A 16,339-nucleotide genomic window follows, 5' to 3' on the forward strand; every position below is an offset into this window, starting at 1 on the left:
AGTTACTGTCATTCCATTCAATTTGGAAATGAATCGTACAAAAATAACGAGTTACATCCTCTTCCAGAACTGTGTTGTGTTGCTACAAGAACAAACGAATCTGTACTGCGACTGCTAGTAATCCACTAAAAGGAACTATGTATAGATACACGTATGGGACTGAGAGACCGAAGAAGAAGATATTCATCCCCAAATGATCTCTCCTTCCTCCCATTCTCCGCTGAGAAAGACGTCCTCGTCGAGTCCTTGCAAGTCATATTCTTCGTCCTTGATGTGCAAACCCAACTCCTTGAGAGGGAATCCTTGTCCAACGTTGAGAAAAGGATCTTTGCTGCCACACCCGCACAGCTTCTCAAGTTCCCTGAGATAGTGCTTAGAATCATGATCAAACATCACAGACTTTTGCACACTCGAAATCCTACGCCGAGCTGATTTTCTGAGGCTATCCCTTCTCTTGGCCCTCTGCTTGGGAGGAGAGTCGTGTAGACCTTTTAAGATCTTGTTAGCTTTCGACAGGGTATCTGAAAATCGAAGCTTCAGCAACTCAACCCTCCCTTCTCTTGGTCCTCTGCTCTTCTCAGTGACAGTTGCAACAGAATGTCCAGAATGTTCAACAACGAGGGTGGCAATGACAGAGTCATCGTCTTTGCCATCGGTGTTTGCAATTGAATGAACCTCAAAAAGCCCTTGACTTTGAATAACCGTAGAAGTAAAAGAAGAAGGAGAACAGGTCTCGGCCTTACCGCCATGTATGTGTTCGGGTGAGAAGAAGGACGAAGACGGCAGAGACAATAAACCCTTGGTCTTGGGCGGTGGCAGAGGACGATGAACTGAGAATTTGGCCATGGTTTCTTCCCACTCCGTGTTAAAGAGATTACTGAGATGTTGGGCGGCTGCGCGGACATAATTCCCTCGAGGGTAATAGATCAAGGCATTCAAGAACACCCGCCTCACATCAGCGGCAAAGGAATCGGCGCTGGAGTAGTAACCCTTCTCCAAGTCGGACTTGATAGTACCTAGATCAATCGGCTTCCGGATGACGTAGAGATAATCCGGCAAATTCGACGCCACAGGATCAACGCGCTTCGAAAATTGCTTCCCATGTCCGTGCTGCATGAGAAGCTGCAAGATTTCAGCACAATGGGCCTTCAATCTGGGGTCCAAGCCCTGCCTCTTTTGCCTCTTCTCGACCCGCCGCCTCTGAAATTCAAAGGGCTCCGAGTCCGTCTGCCTGCGCTGTCTCGCAGACCACGCCATAAACCCTAAAATAATCAACCGAAAGAAAACCCTAGAAGAAAAAATTCACGACCGACTTCGCTCGATGTTCACCCTCTCGAACGAAAAACCAAAATCCAGATCACAAAACCCAAAACCCAGAAAGAAAAATCAACCGAAATCGAGCAAACCCTAGATTCCAAAATTCACGAGCGGCTTTGCTCGATCGTTACACGTTTTGAATGAAAAACCGAAAACCCAGAAGTCCCTTAATTACTGGCTCAGTCGTCGTTGCGATTGCAAAGAGACAGCGGGACAGAGACAGAGAGGGAGGCATGTGAAATCGTTTCACACAAGGAGAAAGAACTCGGAGAGAAGTCGATCGCTGCTTGGTTTTTCTGAGAATTTTGGTAGCAACTCAAGGAAAGAAGGAGAAATTTCTAATGGGTCTGGGGTTTATACCACTCTTTGTGGCGCCAACGGTCTGCTTTCTTTGGTTTTCAAATGACAAAGTCGGCTGGTAGCTTTCACTCGCTCACTCCACTCACTCCACTCACTACGCGAAAAACGCCGCTGTCAATGATCATCACTACAACTGTAATTTCCAAATATAAAAAACAAAAACAAAAACAAAAATAGTTGCACCTATAATCTATATATCTAAATTATCTATTACTAAAATGATAATGTTAGAAATATTATCTATTTTTTATAATTACATAAACTATATGATGTTTTGTTGATGATTGAATTATTATTAACGAACGTATTTTATATTAATGACACATCATATGATTTGTAAATATGATCTAAAAAATAAGGTTCTTAAAAACACTAGGCGCTAGTCAGGCGAGGAGCTAGCGCCTAGGCAGAATCTAGGCAGGTGCCTAGGCGGATTTAGGTAAATTTCTTGTATATCTTGTAAATAAGTGGATATTGACATATAAAAAATTATACTTGTATGAAATTCATGGATAAGATAATAAAATAATGATAAAATACAAAAAGAGTATTCAACAAGTTCAAAATTTAAAAACACATTAAGCATATATACCATATAACTTAAGACATTTTGAATGATTAGTAAGTTAAATAAATTAAATTCAGAGAGATGAAATATAATTCAAGACATTTTATAGTATTAATTTAAACTAAAATATAACACTTAAATTTGGGAATGAGAGGATTAAGTGGTGGAGGAGAAAACATATTAGAATTGATAAAGTGGACTGTATAGCAAAGCAACCCTCGTGATTTTTAGGTTTTTAATAAAAATGGTGAGGCTAAAAAGCCTCCCATGTTGGCTTAGGAGAGTGTTTTCAAACCAATAGCAAAAACACACCGTTTTACTAAATGGTTAGTTGTCTTCTTCTCCACCTTCTAGTTTGCAGAAGGCCATAACAGAGCAGTCGTCGCCACTGTTTTCTCCTCCACCATATACCCATATTTAGGTGGTCTGTTGAGGTCTCACAGCCACTAGTCCGGGTTTCCGGGTGGTCCCGGGACCACCCAGGTCCCTTAATAGATTCATCCCTGCGTCCGCACAGATCTTGCCAATTTAAAAAATGATTTTGAGTTAATCGTGGCGGAGCACTGCTGCCTGGCACCCAGGCGCCGCCTTAACCATTTTTTAGAACACTGCTAAAAAATTAGTTCACTACAAAAACAATATGATCTTTAATCACAAAATAAGATTATGGAATAGTAATATAATTTTGTCCAAAGTAACTTTTTGTTTTATTTTAATTAAATTTCACATGCATGACACCATAACATCTTTAATTTAAAATAAAATAAAATAAAGTAACCTTTGTTTTCTTCTCTCTTTCTCTCTCACATTTCTCTCCAACTTTTGTCCACTACCCAAAAATAAAAAAGAAGGGATCAGACCAGTTGCACAAGAGGCACCCAAGTAGATTTGAAAAACTCACGATTGTTATTTCAAATGAGTTTAAACAAAATAATTATTCCCTAATCAATAAAAGGAAAACTAATGAAAATAATTTGAAAACTTTGAGTTTTAATGATAAGGATAAAATAAAGGGTAAAGTGAATGGTACCATAATTGACATTTTAGTGTAAAAATGTGATTTTTCGTTAAAGTGAACAGTATTTCGTTAAAGTTCCCATCAATAAATGACTAAAACTTTTAGTAAAATTTGGCATGTAACACATATTGATTTGCCGCTCGTGAATGATAAAAAATTAATAAAATTTGAAAATTATATTGATATGATAGCACAAGGTGGAAATACCTACTGCGAGAATTGCGAGGATGTACAAGGCAATATGACTTAGGATTCGTTTGGTTGTGCTTTTTAAATGATTGAAAGCACTTGTAGAGAAAATATTTTTGGGTTCTAAAAGCACTGTAAGTGCTTTCTATAAGAAGCACCAGTTATGTGTTTCTTCTAGGAAGTGCTTTTTCAGGATTTACTAGTATTTATACTAAGTATTGTTTTCAAATTTATTTTCACCAAAAGCTCATTTTAAAAGCATATCCAAATGAGCTCTTAGTTACAAGATTACAAGTCCTAATGCTAATTGGATTTGATTTCTTTATTTCAATTTGCATGCGGTCCAATATTTTAGTGGTTTTTTAGTCAAAATGGTCCCTTAGATTTGTACAACACATAACTTTGGTCCTTAAGATTTAAAATCAATATAAGTGGTCCCTGAGATTATCCACCATCCATTATTTTGGTCATTCCGTTAAAAACTCTATAAGTTGAGGGTACAACACATAACCTTGGTTCTTGAGATTTGCATAATACATAATTTTGGTCCCTGAGATTTGCATAACACATAACTTTGGCCCATGAGATTGTCCACCATCCATCATTTTGGTCATTCCATTAAAAAGCTCAAAGACCACTTAATGGAGTTTTTTAATGGAAGAACCAATATAATGAATGATGGACAATCTCATGGACCACTTCTATTGATTTTAAATCTCAAGAATCAAAATTATATGTTACGAAAATCTTAGAAACCATCTTAACTAAAAAACTTATTTTAATAGATAAAATTTTAGAATCTATCTTACTTTTCTGGTTCGAAACTCCTCATTCAATATTATCGCAATATATTCACTCCCTCCCCTTCCCTAATAATAGTAAAAATAATACACATGTTTTAATTTATGTTTTTCGCGTAGTGAGTCGAGCCGAGTGGAGTGAGTGAGTGAGCGAGTGAAAGCAAGACCAGCCGACCTTATGATTTGAAAAACAAAGATATCGGACCGTTGGCGCCACAAAGAGCATATTTACCCTCCTTTCTTGAGAGCAACACCTAATTTCTCAATCCTTTCCTTGAGTTGCTTACTATAATTCTCAGAAAAACCAACGAGTGCGAGCGAGTTTTCTGACTTCTTTCTCTGTCTGGGTCTGTCTGGAGCGCTTTCAGTTGCCCCTCTCTGTCTCTTTGCAATCGCCACTCAACGCATCGACGATCGAGTGAGCCAGTGACTTTTAGGGTTCTGGGTTTTCGGTTTTTCGTTCAGCAAGTGGAAAGATCGAGCGAGGCCGCTCCGGAATTTTGGAAACTAGGGTTTACTTGATTTCGGTTGGCTTTTCTTTCTGGGTTTTGGGTTTTGTGATCTGGGTTTTGGCTTTTCGTTCAAGAGGGTGAACATCGACCGAAGCCGGTCGTGAATAGGGTTTTCTTTCGGTTGATGTTTTAGGGTTTTATGGCTTGGTCTGCGAGAAAGCGCGGGCAGATGGAATCGGAATCGGAGCCCTTTGAATTTCAGAGGCGGTGGGCCGAGAAGAGGCAAAAGAGGCAGGGCTTGGACCCCAAATTGAAGGCCTGCTGTGCTGAAATCTTGCAGCTTCTGATGCAGCACGGACATGGGAAGCAATTTGCGGAGCGCGTTGATCCTGTGGCGTCGAATTTGCCGGATTATCTCTACGTCATCCGGAAGCCGATTGCTCTGGGTACTATCAAGTCCGACTTGGAGAAGGGTTACTACTCCAGCGCCGATTCCTTTGCCGCTGATGTGAGGCGGGTGTTCTTGAATGCCATGATCTATTACCCTCGAGGGAATTATGTCCGCGCAGCCGCCCAGCATCTCAGTAATCTCTTTAACACAAAGTGGGAAGAAACCATGGCCAAATTCTCAGTTCATCGTCCTCTGCCACCGCCAAAGGCCAAGGGTTTGTCGTCTTCACCGTCCTTCTCACCTGAACACATACATGGCGGTAAGACCGAGACCTGTTCTCCTTCTTCTTCTACTTCTACGGTTATTCATAGTCAAGGGCTTTTTGGGGTTCATTCAATTGCAAACACCGATGGCAAAGACAATGACTTTGTCATTGCCACTCTCGTTGTTGAACATTCTGGACATTCAGTTGCAACTGTCACTGAGAAGAGCAGAGGACCAAGAGAAGGGAGAGTTGAGTTGCTGAAGCTTCGATTTTCAGATACATTGTCGAAAGCTAACAAGATCTTAAAAGGTCCACCTGACACTCCTCCTGAACAGAGGACCAAGAGAAGGGAGGCCCTCAGAAAATCAGCTCGGCGTAGGAGTTCAAGTATGCAAAAGTCTGTGATGTTTGATCATGATTCAAAACACTACCTCAGGGAACTTGAGAAGTTGTGCGGGTGTGGCAGCAAAGATCCTTTCCTCAACATTCTACAAGGATTTCCTCTCAAGGACTTGGGTTTGCACATTAAGGATGACGAATATGACTTGCAAGGTCTCGACGAGGACGTCTTTCTCAACGGAGATTGGGAGGAAGGCGAGATCATTGGGGGACATTGGGAGGAAGGAGAGATACATTAATTGATGAATCTCTTCTTCTTTGGCCTCTCAGTCCCGTACATATCTGTACGTAGTTTTCCTTGAGATGTTAGTTATAATTTCTACTCATTTCCATTCAATTTGTTTCTAGTCCCCTTTAGTGGATTACACGCAGTCGAACTACATATTCGTTTATTCTTGCAGCAGCACGGTTCTGGAAAAGGATGTAACTCCTTTTTGTACAATGCTTTCCAACATGAATATATAATGATATTATTTCAGTCACTATTTCTGCTCGTTCTGTTTTCTATATCTGTTTTTGTTTTCCATGCAGCTGTGTTCTGTTTCAAAGTGGAATGACTCCATAATTTCAATTCAGTTTGGAATGATTATTAGTTTGCTGTGCATTATGGGCAATTAGAGTGATTATTAGTTTGCTGTGCATTATGGGCAATTAGAGTGGTCTCATTAGTTTCTTTACTGTCAGTACGTTTGAGCGTTTCCTATGAAATCTTCTAGGGACTGATGATTTTCGTCTTTTGGATACGCCTTCATGTATGAGTTTGCAGACTTTCCTAGTTGATGCTCTAAATTTCTATGTTTTTTGGGCATCATTTATTGCTTCCATATTTGTTTTTCCTTTATTCAGTTTCTTTAATGTCAATACAGCTCCTATTACTAATTACAATGTGTGAGCATTTCCTATGAACTTCATGGGAATGTGATGATTTTGTATATAACAGATGCTTTTTCAGCAGGCCTTCATCGAACAATTTCATTTGTCCATTCTGTGTTGAAGCTTTCACTTGCAAGTTTATATGCATTAGGACTTTCCTAGACAAATCTCTGCAATGATGCTTTATATGTAGTTTCCTAAACCCTTTTTCCCTGTATAAGATTGTCATTGCCACGTACTGTTTGCAATCATAGAACTGACCGGTAGAAGAAGAAGCGACATTGAATGGACATATGCATATTAGTGTATTTAATAGCCAAGTTTGCCAACTGGAATTTGCCAAGAGGAAAATCTACTCGAGTTTCTCTTATAAACTTTGGTATCTTTTTTCGTATTGATTTGGATAGTAGTCGACTTCTTGTCACTGAGATAACCATATAGGCTCGTGTATTCAAATTGAAGTCTGGAGCATCTGCTGCATTGTTGTCGGGAAGGATTTGAAAACTCCGTGCTGAGATTTTTCTACACTTGCTTTAGTAAATTGATCAAAAGGCTCCAGCTGGTAAAATAAGTCTTCTGAAAACTGTATTGGTGTATATATCTAAAGTGTACTATAAGAGCCAATTTTAACATGGTATTGATGATTTAGATGATTTTCCGTTATAAGAATTTGAATTTACTCTGTGACGTAAAGAAAAAATAGAATAAATACGCTTGCAGATTTCCCTTCTAGGAGTTCAGACAATAAAACATTCGATGTTTCACCAATATCTGTGTACAGGTTGGCTCACAAAGTGCAAAGATGAAGATGCCTCGTGTTCCTCTTCACAGAGGATTCTCTTGGCAGTCTATACCCCGACGAGACCACCTCTTATGAAGACACTTCATTTACCACAGCCGGGTTGTTGAAACAGACGGTTGGAACTTGTACACAACAGAGTTACATGTATCCCATTCATTCTTTCAGTCTTTTCCCATGAAAATTGTGTGAAGGAGAATACCTCTGACCGATTTATATGAAAATCCTATCTTGTTCGTTTCCCTTTCCAGTTTTAAGATTGATCCTAATGAGTAATTTTTCAGAAGCGGGAAGTATCACGCGCTTGCATTCTTGTCAGCTGGTACTGCTTTGCACGTTTTCATCAATGGCAACTTGCAGGTAAGCAGCATAAGTGTTAAGTATGGATAAATGGCAGGAGTATCGGCCTCAACCGGAAGTTGTAGCGAGTATTACTATGCTGGGACATTTGACGTGAAGGAATATTTAAGCAACTGTGGGGAGGTTTCCCAGAGACGGTAAATCAAATCGTGGGGACAGGTTTTTGTCTGAATCAGGCATATCTAAATCATTGATCAAGTTGGTTTTTGCCTGAATGGGTGATCTACGTATAAATTCACGTATAAATTTGTGTCATCGTGTCCTTCATTTATATGCCCGCCATGCGCTCTCTTAAAAACAGTTGGTAAACTTTGCAGAGAAACAACGCTGCTGTCGAGATTTGATCATGATACCGTTTATCTAAGAGAGGTTTAATGATGAAATAAGTACTAAATATTATTACCAGTGGGAACTTTCTTACAACGACAAAGCAATGAAATAATTGCTTCCCAAGTTACATAACAATTGAAATATTTAAATTACTTGGAAACCGGATGCTTCCATACTGCTAACTACATTTGCACACGGACTCGATTAGCATCATCTCGATGTGCTTCCGATCCCCTCGTTGATTCCACGTTTCTCGTAGCACGCAGGGTACAGATCAAAACGGAGGATAGTGTATACTTACAGCTTCTCCACAATCAATCACAAACTGTATAGGCTTTCAACCAAGTGGTGTGTTGTATGTTTCTACAACTTCACCTTGGAAAAGCCGAAAAATGAATTGACCGAATGGGCTTGCACTGACCTTTTTTAACTTAGCCAGATATAAGTAACTGAAATTGCTTAATTGGTGTGTAAATAAATCAATATCGGACCTTCATCAGTTTACTTGAGAGATTGAGAATCATTAGCTGCAAATGGCCTCCACGGAGAGTTTCTTCATTACACTTGGACATGGATCGCCTCCAAAATTCTCAGGTTCTACAGTTACCGAGCATGAGTTCTGTCCGATACAACTCTGCAAGAGTAAAGTCCTTTAACATGTAAGCAAGATACGAAAAGGGGAGGAAAGAGTGAAAATGCTAGGTATTAGTTGTGCAAGATAGTGAAATACCCTTTGAAAAGCGTCATACGAGTTGTGGGCATGACAGGCTCCCTCACGGAAGCTTCCACAAGCACCTTCCGGCGTTCCAAAACTAGCAAACTTTATTGATGATATTTTCTGTCCAGGGCCACATGACAAATGGGCTTTAGGCCTTACCGGTTTCTTCACCTTGCCTGAGGCTTGCATTTGATAACTCATAAGATTTGGTTGCCACTCATAAATATCAGCACATATGCTATCTACTTCCCTTCTCACCAAAAATATCCCATTCGGATCTCCTCCCCACTCTTCTAATACAACCAACAAATTGCCTGTTGGGTTTAGCCACGACCGAGGAACATGATACCTGAAATTATTAACAGTTACCAGTTTGTAAGTTACCTGTACGTAAGCATAACTGGAGCTTGAAATCAAGTTTATTTGATTTGACATACCATCTCTGGGAAGCCTGTCCACAGTTACTTAAGCATTTTTTCTCATTGTATGTCCCAGCATAGTTACAGGCGCCACAATTACCAGATGCTGTATAAGCAGGCCAGTAGCGGCCAATACTTCTGCCATTTATCCATACTTGACCTTTGCCCATGCTGCTCATATCTAGAGCCAATGGTGAATTTCCAGCTGGTTCATTGAAGGTTGTCTAGAATCGTGACAAGGACACATATAAGTAATGTTTTGACACAAGCTCGGGCAGAAGTTTTATATATTGTCACCTCAGGAAACTAACAAAATTGATAAGGTTTAGTTGAAGTTTGATCTACTCACTTTGAACCATGTCAGAGGCTGCTTTCTTGTGACATATGACCCCTGAATCCACTCGACTGAGGAACTCCCACTGAGCGAATGAAGACTCAGGGCTTCTCCTTTAAGCCCAACCTGATTGAGGATATACCGTTCAATGAATATTTCACATGTCAGTGCACAAAGAGAAGGCAAGGTCAAAAGCAAAAGCATACCTTGTAAGACCATTTCTGCCATGACAAGTCCCTCCTTCCCTCATTCAGACCATTTAATATGACCGGGCCAAGAACACCAGCATTCCAAGTCTCAAAATGTGGACCAACATTCTGCACGTACATAATAGCAAACTCAGTCAAAATACTTCGGCTATCTGTGTGAGTGCGTACGTGTGCGCACGTGTGTGTGTGTGTGTGAGAGAGAGAACAAACCGGGAGGCCAACAGCAATGCTTAGAAGTGCAATCTGGTTGATACCAGCTCTCAAATTCACACCTTGACTGAATGTTAGTTTTGGGAATTCTAGACTTCCGTAAGAAGTTCCTGAGGAAAAGAAATCAACAATAAAAGGTTATGGGCGGAATCAATAACAAAACGATCAATTAGCCCTTTCCAAAAAATATAAACATCAACTATGGTACATTGAAGGGTGAAACGTAGAATTTATAATTTAAACTAATACTTCAAACTGTGTTGTAACAAATAGATTATATTTCAGTGTTTCACTTAACAAAGTCCAAGCAGTTTACTGCTAGTAATTATGGAAATGGACCACTTTGTTGAATTTGCTTGACCAGAAACATGCTGCTTACCTGCAAGTTGACCGTTGATGAAAACACGCAAAGCATGGCCAGCTGATAAGACAGTGAGTTCAGGATACTTTCCGCTTCTCAAAAATTCCTCATTGGGATCGATATTAACACTGGAAAGGGAAGAGAGTAAGATTGATATTTCATAATAAATCTGTCAGATGTTTTTCCTTCAGACAAAATATTCGTGAAAAAAAGACTGAATGGGTATATGTTACTCACTCTGTTATGTACCACAGATAATCAGAGGAATCTCTAGTGGTATTTATCTGCTCCAACAACCCGGCTGTGGTAAATGTAGTGTCACTGTAAGAGGCAGCCTCATCAGGGTACGACTGCCAAGAGAATCCTCCGTGAAGAGGAACACGAGGCATCTTCATTACTGCACTCTGCGCACCAACCTGTACACAGATATTGTTGAAACATAAGTTTTATTGTCTGAACTCCACGAGGGGGAAATCTAGAACAGATATCTTATATTTCTTTACAATAAGGAATATATGAAGAGCCAAACTGCAAACATCTAAATCGTGAATATCTGTTATAATTGACTCTTGCTAGAAGTGTTTCAGCAAGGTAACATTGATATACTCACTCTTGCGGTGTTATAAACAGTGTTCTTGCAGTCGGGAAGAATGCTAATAGACCAAGGAGGTAGGTTGTAATGCATATTTCCAAATGCCACTTTTGCAAATGATCTTGGGTTGTAATTTGCAAGAAATGCAGAACAAGCTCCAGAATTTGATTTGAAAACATGAGCCTGTATGATTACAGGTAACATGTTAGTTACCATCCAAAACAATATGAAGAAAACCAAAATAAGTGAGAATCTTAAGTCGTTAACCTCTTGAAATCTGCCAAGTGATTGTACAGTGGGATCCGCAGAAACTAGAGCTGGTTCACACAGTTTTATTGCTCTGTGCAGATCCTTCAGATGGCCCCATTTAGGTTGCCTCAATAGACCTGCATAAAGAAAGAGGCAGTACTTTTCATATTCAAGCAAAAATATGGAACTTTACAAATTTATTTAAGCCGTTTTAAAACTTGTGACTACTTTAGGGACAGCAGAAGCTAGTAGCAACCAGAGAAATGAAGGTTAGTTTAGATGTCCTGAGATTCATCATTTCTCAGAGAAAGGCCCAAGAAACTTTATGCGGCAGTCACAGCCTCTATACAGGGAGAAAGCGGGAACTTAATGATAGAATTTCAATGAGAGAATCTACGCTGCTTGCAGTCACTTTTTGCTGAATAAATCTCTTGTTATCAGATGTGGTACGACACTATCATTACTATACTGAAATGCAAAATCTTGGCTCATGTCGTATGGTGAAAGTGACACAAGCACGCACTTGGCTGACGCGACAAAGGGTGCTTGGTGACATGATACGTCTACGGTCTACCACAGAGAACCAAGAATTTAAAGTTTTAATTCCGGCCTTTTCTTACTATAGAAGAAATGAAGGAAAACAATAAATATTGCCTACTTAAGGTCTATATCAGACTGCAAAAAGTCAAAATGTTTAACAACTTCTAGAACTCAAATCCTTTGCACCTACCGTATTCATCAAGAGGAGCATCATAATCATAACTGGTAGCAATGAAAGGACCTCCAGCAGTTCGGCCAAAATTTGTTCCTCCGTGGTACTGGAATCATAAGACATGCAAAATTACATTTTTTAACATTTTCAGAAATGCGGTTGCATTAGAAACCCTCTAGAAAATAACCTTACCATATAATAATTAATGAATGATCCACCCTTCTGAATAAACCTCGCAACTGAGAAAGCTAAATCCTCAGCCGGTCGGTAAGGAACTGCACCTCCAAACTCAGTATACCTGCAGAATAAAACAGGGCAAGTATAATCAGAAGATATCCACGGGCAGTTTATTATATATAAGCCTAGTTTAGGTGGTACAGAATCTGGAATTTGTTCTATTACAGGAGACAAGCACGAAAACTTACCAGCCAGTCCAGGCTTCTGTCCACATCTTTGGTTTATATGCCTTGTTTGGAGAGAAGTAGTCACAGTAGAAGCCATTGCAGGCATTAATCTGTAGAGGTAAAATAATTATTAGTGAAAGAAGAAACTGACAATATAAAAAATAAAAAAACAAGGGATAACAAGTCACACGAAGACAAATGACAAAACATATACTTAATAGCAGAAACGTTCAACAAAAATATCGATTTGCAAATCAGGCTACAGATCAAACACATTTCCAGGAACTCCAAGATAAAAAAAGACTTTCGGTAATTTTAGCTAGAGCACCAGTGGCACCAACCCAAGATGAAAAGGCCATCAGTACAATTAAACATAAGGCATGCCCACCGTTCAATCATTACAAAAAAGGCCACACAGAGAGAGAGAGAGAGAGAGAGAGAAAGTGAAAGAAAGCACAGCTTAGCCATGTGCAATGAGTTATCATTATTCATGTAAACCATGACCAACTTGGAGTCAAGACACTATTTAGTAGCAAACCCCACAAAGAAAAAGGGAACATAACATGATAACCATCCACAAATATACTCCAGAACATGACAAGGAACTCTTACAATAGGATCAGGGGCATCATCTTGTTTGCACATCACCCAGGGGACACCCGTGCCGAGCCCCAAAGCCATCTGAGCTGCCCAGTCAGTGTACTGTTTACCGGGTGCACCGAGTTCATACTCCATCGGTCCATACTCATTTTCAATCTGTCACACAAAAGTTACTCCTCAGTTTACAATCTCCATTCATCAAATTGTATGACAAAACTGAGAAAACTTGAGCAAAAAAATTTCTAGGAAAAAAAAAAAAAAAAAGGTAGCAGATTGGATTCAACACAATAATGGTGTAATTTGGCTACCTGGGACATAATTATAGGACCACCTTGAGTCTGGAACAACCTTTCTGCTTTCATCATATTTACAATCTTGGTTGTGAATCTTTGCATTTGATTCTTCAAAATGGTAATTGAGAAAACAAGTTAAATCAGTGAAAAAAAAAATCAAATATATTTAATGAAAAAAAAAAAAAAAAAAAAAAGAGACGGAATTGCAATGCCAAACCTTGAAGGGACCATTATCTGTTCTGAATTGGATACCAGGAATGTACTTCAGCCAAACAGGAAACCCCCTGGAAAATGAAGCAATAAATTCTGCTTAGAATCTCAGAACATTAAGCTGGACTGAGAATAGGCATCTTGCTATTTTTAGAAATTACATAATTATTATTACCCAAAGTTCCATTCAGCACAAACATAAGGACCAATCCTGAGATGAACATATAGGCCTGCCTGCTGAACCAGCTTGATAAACTTGACCAAATCATAGTTGTCTTCAAAATAATACTGCGAAATAATTAAAAATTAAAAAAATTAAGGAAAAATTGTAATGTGTAATTTGCTTTCTGAATAAAGCATTCAAAAGGAGAAGGGTGCCACTATCAATTTACTTTGCCAGGTGAAGGTTCATGCCCATTCCAGAAAACATAAGTCTGAATCACATCCAGACCTCCTTCCTTTGCTTTCTGAATAAGATCTGGCCACATCTGCAAAAACCCAAAAAAACAAAATAAAATAAAATAAAACCAACACTTAAAATACAGCAAAGAAAAAAAAAACCAAAAAAAATTAAATTTAACAAGGATGAAAAAACAGAGTTGCCCAGATGGAGAAAAGCAATTTAGAACAGAAAGAAAATGAAAAGACGGAAACTTGGAGCTACCCAGCAAACACATTTGGTGAAAAATACCTCAGGGGAACTTCTTGGGTAGTGAATAGATCCAGAAATGAGGATCTTTCTCTGTCCATTAATCACAATGGCCTTGGAATCATATGAAACAGAAGCTCTCACAGAACCAACCCATGAACCCAGCAACACGAGCAGCAGCACAGCCACATTCCACATTACGAGCCTCAAAAAACCCATAAAAACATAAATTTTGGAAAATTTTAAGCTTTATTTTTATTTTATTTTTTCAAGCCTTGAGCTCTCCACCACCACCCCCCAAAGCAATGGCCTTTTTGGTGTAAATATTCTTTCTCTGTATCTCTGCTCACTTTATTATATGCTTGTTTGGGTGAGTCACAGAGAGACAAAGAAAACCCAGCTGGGTTTGTCTTCTTTTTTCCTTTTGTGTGAGATTTCTCTTTATTTTCTTTCTAGGGAAAAGAATGGGAGAGAAAATAAAAATCAAGGGTTTATCGAGGTGGGATTTCAGACTGGTGTAAGCAGCATTCAGTGTGAAACCGTGAAATAATGGGGTTTTCTTTGGGAGTGCACAAATGAAGTGCTTTGTAGCTGGTTTTAAACAATGGAGTATAGAGGCTGGGAAAGTGATAGTGGGTCCCACTTGAACGCCTTTGGACCCCACAATTTTACCCTCACTTTCACTATTAACTCGGAACTTTATTATCCAACTATTCCCTAACTCTGGAACTTTCTTATCTCATGCATCATTTTGAGTATTCTCTTCTTAATTTGCAAGAAATTAGGGATGTTTGATATGTTCAGGGTAACTAATACACCGGAGATTTGGTCAAAAATTTAGTATTTAAAATTTTGATCGAAAAATATGGCTAGTATTTCTTCTTTTATACAACTGAAAGTCTATCAAAGGAATTTAAATTGTAAAAAGAAAAATTCAAACTCATATGTGAAAGCACACAACTATAACTAATTTGGCTTTACTCTCGACGACAAGTATTTTTTTAACAAACGATATTGACTACACTAAGAAGATGAAAAAGTGGACAAAGCCACAATAAGTTAGTATAATATGGTTAAATTTGTCTTTATTCTAACTCTTGACGACAAGTATGAGTATTAGAACACTGTATAAAAAAAAATTAAAAAAAAGAGTTAAAAAGTGTGTTTGGCTGCTAATTGTAGGGGCGTTTGGTTTTTAATAACACAAAGATTCTCAACTCAATCCCGATACGGTTTGCTTCCCCCTTTATCGGCCGATACATTTGTGTTTGTTTTTCGCATATTTTCATCCCCACTTGCATAAATAAATCGCTTGAACAACAACAAACGTTAAATACCATGGATTCATTTTTTAGCAGAAAAATTAGAGTACCGTTCTAAATAGTGTGAATGTTTGTAAATGTGAGCAATAAGTATGACAAAAAAAAAGTAAAAATCTTTAAATAAAGAGGTAATTGTATCATAGAGGATGTAGATATATTTGCTGCACTTTGTAAATATTATGTCTTTTTTATTTTATATATCATTCTATATAGGGAGTTTTAACGAAAAGTTTATGATATTATTCACTTTAACGAAAAATCACATTTTTACATTAAAAAAATCAAACATGGTACTATTCATTTTACCCTTTATTTTATCCTTATGGTTAAAACTTAAAATTTTCAAACATTTTTCATTAGTTTTCCTTTCTATATATCCTCTATTTCAAAACAATATGTATAAAGTTTTAATTTTACTTTTACTATTAAAAGGAACCGATTGGCTCAATAACATAAAAACAAAAACAAAAGAAAATTGGTTGGTTTTTGGGGCAGTCTGTTCACGTGTGTGTTAGGCGCGTGAGTTAGCATCTCTCTTGGTTATTGCGTTAATCAAGGACTCAGTTTTTAGGACTGCCCCAATGCAGAGAGATTTTTCCAAGTGACGGGAACACCATGACACGTGGTGTTCCCTCACACATTAGGATTTAGTTTTTTATATTTATTGAAATATAAAATTGAAAGATATTCAAGATGTCAAATCCTAATGTGTGAGGGAACACCACGTGTCATGGTGTTCCCGTCACACCTAAAAATTTTCCCCCAATGCATAACCTACCTCGGTTTTTTCTCTTTTTTTTCATCTTTTATTTTTATTTTTTATTTTTTTGCAAACAATATGTTTTGTTAAATTAGCCACCAATTAATAAGGTTTGAACCTACGTCATTATTCAATGGCTCAACACCTTTTCATCATTTGGTAAAAGGCTACTTGGA

General features: G+C 38.4%; 3 protein-coding genes across 3 annotated transcripts; 1 reads left to right on the forward strand and 2 right to left on the reverse strand.

Annotated features, from left to right (window-relative positions):
• Window positions 1-63: 63 nt before the first annotated feature.
• Window positions 64-1,762, reverse strand: LOC137740584 (uncharacterized). Its single transcript, XM_068480424.2, has one exon. The coding sequence runs from the start codon at window positions 1,255-1,257 to the stop codon at window positions 184-186; it is 1,074 nt and encodes a 357-aa protein (XP_068336525.2). The 5' UTR covers window positions 1,258-1,762; the 3' UTR covers window positions 64-183.
• Window positions 1,763-4,451: 2,689 nt separating this feature from the next.
• LOC137740585 (uncharacterized) lies at window positions 4,452-6,244 on the forward strand. Its single transcript, XM_068480425.2, has one exon. The coding sequence runs from the start codon at window positions 4,904-4,906 to the stop codon at window positions 5,996-5,998; it is 1,095 nt and encodes a 364-aa protein (XP_068336526.2). The 5' UTR covers window positions 4,452-4,903; the 3' UTR covers window positions 5,999-6,244.
• Window positions 6,245-8,161: 1,917 nt separating this feature from the next.
• Window positions 8,162-14,665, reverse strand: BGAL1 (beta galactosidase 1). The gene is made up of 19 exons (XM_068480988.2): window positions 14,124-14,665; window positions 13,825-13,920; window positions 13,608-13,720; window positions 13,440-13,506; window positions 13,238-13,330; window positions 12,942-13,085; window positions 12,351-12,439; window positions 12,118-12,223; window positions 11,944-12,031; window positions 11,232-11,350; window positions 10,983-11,147; window positions 10,610-10,788; window positions 10,391-10,500; window positions 10,012-10,121; window positions 9,799-9,909; window positions 9,608-9,718; window positions 9,277-9,482; window positions 8,852-9,188; window positions 8,162-8,755 (listed from the first exon to the last, which is right to left on the reverse strand). The coding sequence occupies exons 1-19, from the start codon at window positions 14,298-14,300 to the stop codon at window positions 8,645-8,647; spliced, it is 2,532 nt and encodes an 843-aa protein (XP_068337089.2). The 5' UTR covers window positions 14,301-14,665; the 3' UTR covers window positions 8,162-8,644.
• Between the last annotated feature and the right edge of the window lie 1,674 nt (window positions 14,666-16,339).

Source organism: Pyrus communis, chromosome 9 (genome assembly GCF_041283825.1).
Source record: "Pyrus communis isolate YQ-2024b chromosome 9, ASM4128382v1, whole genome shotgun sequence".
NCBI classification, from domain to species: Eukaryota; Viridiplantae; Streptophyta; class Magnoliopsida; order Rosales; family Rosaceae; genus Pyrus; species Pyrus communis.